The sequence below is a fragment of the Olea europaea genome, chromosome 18, assembly GCF_002742605.1.
Source record: "Olea europaea var. sylvestris chromosome 18, O_europaea_v1, whole genome shotgun sequence".
In the NCBI taxonomy this organism is placed as follows: Eukaryota; Viridiplantae; Streptophyta; class Magnoliopsida; order Lamiales; family Oleaceae; genus Olea; species Olea europaea.
Window position 1 is genome coordinate 5,057,545 of NC_036254.1, and position 8,184 is coordinate 5,065,728.

An 8,184-nucleotide genomic window follows, 5' to 3' on the forward strand; every position below is an offset into this window, starting at 1 on the left:
TGAACGAAGTGTCATCTTTGAACATGGATAAAACAATGTTGTTTCATATGTTTTTTGTGCTCTTCATGCAGGTCTAAATGGAAGTAACTGAAGAATTTTAGTGCTTTCCTTTTATTTCTTAAAGACATTGTGTATTGTATAAAATTAATATGATATCGATTTCAAAATTATTTAAGTACTAATGTGGGAAGCACTCTTGGTACTAAAGTGGGAAGTAGTCTTGGCTTGTTCATATGACTTCTTTAAGATTAAATTTTCAATCTAGTTAATCCAATGATTTAATTTTAAGTTTGAACTTGATGTATGCTATCAGAGGTACTTGCTTATTTTTTAATGTGTGATTTTCAAAGCCAGAATCTTGATACCTAAATTTCCATTAATCTGTGTTAATCTCTTTTGGAATACTGGACGACTCTTTTTCTTTTCGTTAGTAGAAAGGGAAACAAAGCATTGACTAATTGTTTTTATATTCAAGCAGACTGCTGGAGTTGAAAAAATCATCTAGCAACTGGTAAGCATTATGTTATTTTTTTATACTTCTTAACAATTTTCGAAATTTATAGGTCATGAATTTAAATTGGTCTTCATCATGTTTTGTTTATAGGAACAAGGTGATCTGAAGCTTTGTGTACAGGCTTTGAAGTCGAGAATTGCTCAACATGTTTCAATGATTCAAAGTACAATTGGAGATATAAGTTAACTTCGTACCAATTTACAACTTTACCCAACAAAGCTTTGTCCATACCTATACGACAACTGATATAAAGTTGGTCGTAAGATTTAACTATGCTAGGTATGCGTCACAAGCTCTTCTCTTCGTCTTGAGAGTGTTCTACATTCTTATTTACCCTTTTTTTAGTGCTCTAAATTTTTCACTCTTGGATTTTTACATGTTAAAAATTTATTTCTTTTTTTACAGGCACATTAATGTGCGCTCATTTTCTCTAAATTCTATTTCCATTCTTACCATTATTAGTTGGTGGGTTCTTCGAATCTTTGTCAAATATTTACAAGTGATTTTCATTTTTCTTTTGTTACATTTTCGTTAGATTCAGAATTTTAGTATTTCCTTTTTATTTCTTAAAGATATTGTGTATTGTATAAAATTAATATGATATGGGTTTTAAAATTATGTAAATTTTGTTGAAGTCAATTTTTATCAACCTCCAGTTATCAGCTATATATCATAAGGCGTTGCTTGGTGGTCAATCTTTCTTTTTCGAATCTTGAATTGAGAAGAACTCAATGAATTACATCAAAGATATGCTTTCGACAAAACTAAACACTTTCTTTTTTTCTCTTTTTGTTACATATCACATTCTTCTTGAAATATAAATATTTCTACTGGAATTTATTTATTTATTTCGCATTAACAATGTGGTCAATCTCTCTCTCTTTCTCTTGAAAATAATACAAATAATGACACATTTATAGACTTTATATTGTTTCTTATGTAATTTACAATAGATGACTGGAGATGATAGTTTTAAAGCAAAAACAAAAATACGAAATAAAAGGCGTAGAGAGTTATATGCCGAATGTAAAAAAATACAATGTAGAAGCACATTTTGCCAAGCTAGAACTGAATTTTTTGACGAAGCTGGACTAACTTTGGGTGATGGAAGTAGTAGTTCGGAACAAATTGTTGAGCATAATTGTATTTCCGATCAATTTATAATTATCGATTATAAATCATTTTCCATTGGGGATACGTTCTTATTTTCGTTTTTAATTATAATTTATTCTATGAATTTAAAAGTCATCTTCCGTATTGTAGTTCGAAAGTTTTTCATCAACCATCATCAGACGTTGAAACTAGTAGTTCGAAACAATTTGTGGATGATCAACAGTACAAAAGGGATCCATGTCTACTTTACAACTAGGTTGGTATGCTACAATTTGATGAATGGTTTACTGATGTTAATTTAAGTAATGTTCCTACAGAGGCTCATATACTAGTACCGCCAACAATTTGTAATTATTGCAATGCAAAAAAATTTGAGAATGAAGGTAAAGGTTTTTGTTGTTGTGATGGAAAAGTTAGATTACAAAGTAAGTGTACCTAATAAGTTGTACAACTTGTTTAATTTAGATAAACATGATGCTTTATTTTCAAAAAATAACGAACGCAGTTATTATAACTATTTTGCTTTTACTTCATTTGGTATCAAATGTAATAAAGACTTGTACAAAAATTACAAAGGTATTTATACATTTCGAGTTCAAGCACAAGTTTATTGTTACATAAATGAGCTTGCAGTTGTACTTTTATGATACTGAAAATGAGATACAACGTAGATTACAAAAATAGACAAATTTTCTGAGTCAATCTTTACAAAAATTGATGCATACCTTAAGAATCAATCCATACTCGAATTTTTTTCGATCATTAAGTAATATTGATGGTTTAAAAACGTACAAAATACATATTAGATGTAATCTTGGTCTTGACCAAAGATTATACAATACACCTTCTGCATCACAAGTATTGCAATTTGGATTGATGACGATTCTTCTGTAGACATTAGAATTCGTGATATATCAATTTGTTGTCATTCTGGTGTTTCACATAGAATACGTTATTATTTTGGTTGTTATGATCCACTTCAACTTCGTTGGGCAAATATATAAATGATTTACAATTAAAATAATGTTACCTAACACTATTGATACTACAACATTAGTCTACGTGACGTTATGCAGGGGCATAGGAAGGGAGGCCTGTTTAAATTTTAGTGGATCAATCTAGTAGCTTTGTTTTACTCCCAGCTCCGCCCTGGCGCTATGTGATATTTTCAAACAATAGAATTAGACTACTCATATATTTGTATGAGTAATGTTTATTTGGTATCATTTGTGTTAAAACACCATTTTAGGTGGCAATAATGTAGTACTAAATGAGATTTATAATTAAATAATCATTTAATTGATAGTTTATTGAGCCTATTACTTAGCACTATCTAAATTGACGGTGTAGTATGGATGGTGCTAAATAACATTAATCTATTTGTATCTCTCATTTAATGTTACTAGCCACAAGAGAACATGCACGTTACTTTGAAATACTATATATGTTGTGTAAAAGTAATATTTGAAGATGATTTAATATAAAAAAATATTTTAAAAAAATTGTCTATGTGAAATGAACTTATTTAGCGAGAACCTCTTTGTACAATACATTTTTTTGTGTGATTAGAGATATCCGACTTAACTAAAATATTTGTAGTTGCCATATGAATTGAGCATTTAATTGAGATATGGTGTTCGCATGCATTCACGTAAAAAAATGTTCACAAATTGTTTTACATCAAGTTTCAAGAAGATGAACAAAGAAAGAAAATTAAACTAATAATTGAATGCTAAAGTTAATATCAAGGGCGTTTTATGAATTATGTAGTTACAAAATAAATAGTCGTCATAGTAGACGTATTAGCTCATTGTTGATTAAAATGAGCCTCAAAATATCAAAATTTTCAGCATTGTTGGCATAAGATTCTACCAAATTTCGAACACCGTCATTTTAATGGACCATTTATTTTTCATACCCTGATAAGTCTCTTAGGGCCTTTGATTTCACGATACATGAGAGCAAAATATTTGATGATTTAATGAATATAGAAAATTAATAATTTATATACACGTGATCTTGAAAAATAACTTAAACAAAAGGGTATGTACATGAACATGGAGAATAAATTTATATCATAGATTAAATGAATAATCTTGAAAATAAATAAGTGTATACGAATTTGAATAATTTATTTTCACCTAGAGTAATTGAATAGCCCCCGAACATATAAAAGTATAATTACTTTGCACAATTTTGATCTAAATACGATAGAAATGCAGGTCCTTGAAAATAAATGTTAATTATTATACTTGCACATAACTAATGAGATATATAATCGAATGTTAAATACATATTGAAAAATGAAAAGTATGATATTATAGAAATAATTGAATTATAGCAGAGTTAAAATCATCCAAAAAATAATTCTCACTTGATGTGAATATGATTAATTTATGCCATTTTGAACTAAATACAAGAGAAATACAAGTCTCTAAAAATAAATGTTAATTATTATACTTGCACGTAAATAGTAAAATATATAATTGAATGTTAAATATACATTGAAAAATGAAAAGTACGAAAATAATTCTTACTTGATGTAAACATTATAGATATTAATACCTTAGATCGATATTTAATATCAGTGATGCTAAATAGCATTATTTTCATATATAGAAATAGTAGTCAATGATAACATATATTGCATAGCAAATCCATGTTGTTTGACATTGATTGAATTTATAAACCAACTTATAAATTTTATCCAAAGGATAAATTTAAACTGATTGTCTAAAAGAGTTGTTTTTTAAGTTAAATAATTTTTTGAAGAATGCACAGTTAAAAGTAGAAAAAAATTTAAATCTAATAGGATGATTCGTCGAAATTATTACAGCGAAAAATGATTTTAAAAATATTTCTTCCAACACAAGCTTTAAGTATATTTACTGTGAATCTCATGAAATATTAAAATTAATAATGAACTTTCACTAACCTTTTAATTCTATTTTTTAAATGAACCAAACAGGATAATTGTATAGTTAGAAATATAGAGACAAGAATTCTAATACTTTGGATTGACTCGAGTTACCCAACAAGCAACGAGACTTCCCAACGCTCCACTCTTCTTAATAATTCACTTAAAAGTTTAAAGGGGGGAAAAAAAGTAGACACAAAACATCATTAGTAAGGACCAACTAAGAGATACTCCAAAGGATACATCACATCATGTTCCCCTTCTGGAAAAGCAAGAGAATGAGTTGAGAAAATATAGAACTTCATTTTAGTTTATGTTCATTAATGAGTTGGCCATGAAAAGTTGAGGAATTATGGGTGGTGTGTCCATGTTCAGGTCCCAATTTCTGCAATACTCTGCAAGGCTGGTCTCCATTGCCCTCCTCCAACATGGTGCCTGCCCGTGCCTCTGCCCCTACCACTGCTACTGAGGTGTTGCACGTCCTGCTGCGTCTAAAATACGGGCACAAAGAATCAAATAATAGAACAAGATTCAACAAAAGAAAAATAGTAATAAGCGATCATTTTACATTAGGTTAGTTTAATTTGATCTACTCTTATCTCGTTAGTACTGTTTATGCTGAAATCACACCGCTCTTGTGACACCACTCGTGTGACGGGTTTAGAGAAAGTAAAAAGCAGATTAGCCCCTGTTTGGCCCCCATTACGGGGAAAATTTAATGTATAGAATAGTGTTTTTTGAAAAATGAGTGGTTGAAAAAGAAAGAAAAATTTTCGATTTACGTGTAATATTATTTTATGGAAGATTGTGTGGTTAAAAATAGGAGAGAGAAAAATAAAATGTAATGTAATGTAATGAAAATCAAACAAGAGCTAAGTTAAAGCAAAGACAACCCTTCACACTCAATCACATCTGTATGCCATTTTGGCATTTGAAGTACAATTATTGAGTTAGTAATGACAGATTAACTTAGCTTTCATCTGCATTATACATGACAAATTATTGCTTCAAGAGTTCTCATAATTATGTTGGGTACAAGGTCTAATAATCTATGACTTGGCAGAGCAACAAATGTGATTCTGACGAGAGAATTTTCATAAGCGAAATGAAATGCCATGTCATCTCTCAGTCGATCTCAAATCCTATTAAACAAGAAAGTCGGGTAGGTATGATAGTAATCGAAATCATTAAACTACTTACTTTTGTTTGCTTAACTTAAATTGCAAGGGATTTACTCCCACGAATAAAAAGTATATATATGTTAGTACAATAGTTGGATACTTTTGTCTGCAGTTGTCACCAACCTCTCATAATATCAGGAGTACTGACTTTTAATTAAAGTTTAATTAAAACACTGAAGATTCTTGACAATAAGTGCCTCTTGGCTGTTCTCAGATCTCAGCACCAAATAAAAATATTCGAAGTTGAAATGGCAAATGCTTAATAAAGAAGTAGATTTAATTAAGTTTAACAACCAACATAATATTCTGATAAACGCTTTTCCAGTTTATGTTAAATACCCATACTGAGCGGGATAAAATCCCATGTGAACTCTTTATGATTACACAAATAATACCATATTTTAAAATAAAAAACACAAAATAATCTCGTCTAAAACCCATATGCTTCTTATGCAAAGCTTTTACAAATTATAGCAGACAAATTAAGTACTTGATTTCTAGTTTTGCTTCTGCTCGTTTGTAAAAGATTTTCCGAAGTTATCTTAGACCAATTTCTTTACAAGCTCAAAGCACTTCTAAAAAATTATTCAAAATATTTAAAATTATCTTCTTAATTTTATAAGCATCTTATAACTTTTCAACGGGTCCCAAGTACCTTATTTCTCATTTAAGCTTTAGAAACTTGAAATGTGCCTAGTGCCAGGTTGGGAGAGATTTTGAATTATTATTATTATTATTATTATTTTTTAACTCATGTGTCCAAATTTCGCCCGACTAATCCTGAGGAGTGGCAGTCTTCCCCTCTAGTTCGCCACCCAGGTAAATTCAGATGCGGATACAACTTATACACACTTGAGCCAAACATTCGGGATGCACTTCTCTTCCTATGGACCTTCCTCGTGACGTGCGGACAAGACCCTAGAGGGACGACAAAGAGCACCATAACTTTGCCATCACATGACAACTATCTTCCAACATAAATGTTACCTTTCAGCTGCCGCGGATTTGAACAACCCTTAGATTTTGAATTTTTTCTCAAACTAAGGTCTAAGCAGAGACTCGCATGTTCCTGACTCAAAAGACGAGTTGGGCCCGTCTCACATTAAACCTCTAAAAACATGCCTCTCACTACTAGTTTAACGAGCAACACAAACTCAACAAAAAGGCATAGAATAGATGAGGAGTAATTTCGTGAATCTTATTGAGCAAAAAGGAAAATCAGGTTCTGGGGTATAGAGATCCTTTTTCTATTTCGATGCACATGTAAAAAATAAAAAATAAAACTTTACAAATCGAAACACTTTTTCTTGAATTCAAATATGCTTTTATCAATAGACATGACACCAAAACAAGATACCAATCCCACTTTTCCAAGAAGAGAATAGATGACCCAGTATTTTCTTTAGCACTAAATTAACAACATATAAAAAATATTGTGGAAATTTTTTACCTTGTGCGAACTGCAATTTGCTGGTTTTGATTTAGATTTCTTCTTTGGCTCCAAATTGAGTGCTCCTCTTTCCTTCAACAACTTGCCCAGTTTCTTGCATTTCTTTTCAGCAAATTCTTTCAACACATCTTTTCACCATGAAGGAAAAAAAAAAAAAAAAAACCTGAGTTAATTAAGAAATCTTTGGAAGAAAATCAACTTCTTTTTTTTTTTTGCAATGTTGTACCTTCAAAGCTGACAAGTCGATAAACTTGTCCAATAAGCAAAGTGTCATCTGGTCGGAGAAGTTTCAGCTGCTTCACCGGCGTACCATTCCCTGTTTTCGCCGCCGGCGAGGTGATTATCAGTGCCACGTAATGACCGGGATTGGAAGCCATGACTTCATTAGCACAAACCGACTTGTAAATCCTCTCCACTTTGTTGTTTGGATGCAAAATCAACACCGTCGCTGCCTCTGCCGCTTGGCAGTTCCCCATTTTAATAACACTATCTCCGCCGTTTGCTACCTTCCGAACACCAATCTGATCAAATGAGTTAAGTGTAATTTATGAAGTAAGGGGTGGTTGAAGGGTTCTTTCAGTGCATAAATGAGAGGGAGTGACGATCAAGGAAGGAATCCTTTGATGCGACCAAGAAATCAGTCACCAGTGCCCGAGAAACTTATACATCCAATATTTTCTCTTTACTGTGCTAATTTTGAAAGAGAGGGAAGTGGGAAGAAATTCTGTTACGAGCTGATGATGGAACGTGAAAATGAAGCATAAATATATAGATATTTAGGGCTAATCATTCTGTTGCCCTTAAACTTTCACCCTTTTCTATTTGCTCACCAAATTTTAAATTATTACTCGATCGTCCCTCATCTTTCGATCAATTATTTATCCCTCATCCGTTAAATAGATGAATATATATAGGATTAAAATCTAAATTAATACATTGCCACTAAAAATTTCACCAAATTTCTACTCACTCACCCAATTTTAAACTGTTTCTCAACGGTCAAAAACAT

General features: G+C 31.2%; 1 protein-coding gene across 1 annotated transcript; it reads right to left on the reverse strand.

The window, feature by feature from the left end:
* Nucleotides 1-4,621: 4,621 nt before the first annotated feature.
* On the reverse strand, nt 4,622-7,903 carry LOC111367260. The gene is made up of 3 exons (XM_022988032.1): nt 7,402-7,903; nt 7,176-7,303; nt 4,622-5,035 (listed from the first exon to the last, which is right to left on the reverse strand). The coding sequence occupies exons 1-3, from the start codon at nt 7,649-7,651 to the stop codon at nt 4,916-4,918; spliced, it is 498 nt and encodes a 165-aa protein (XP_022843800.1). The 5' UTR covers nt 7,652-7,903; the 3' UTR covers nt 4,622-4,915.
* Nucleotides 7,904-8,184: the final 281 nt, after the last annotated feature.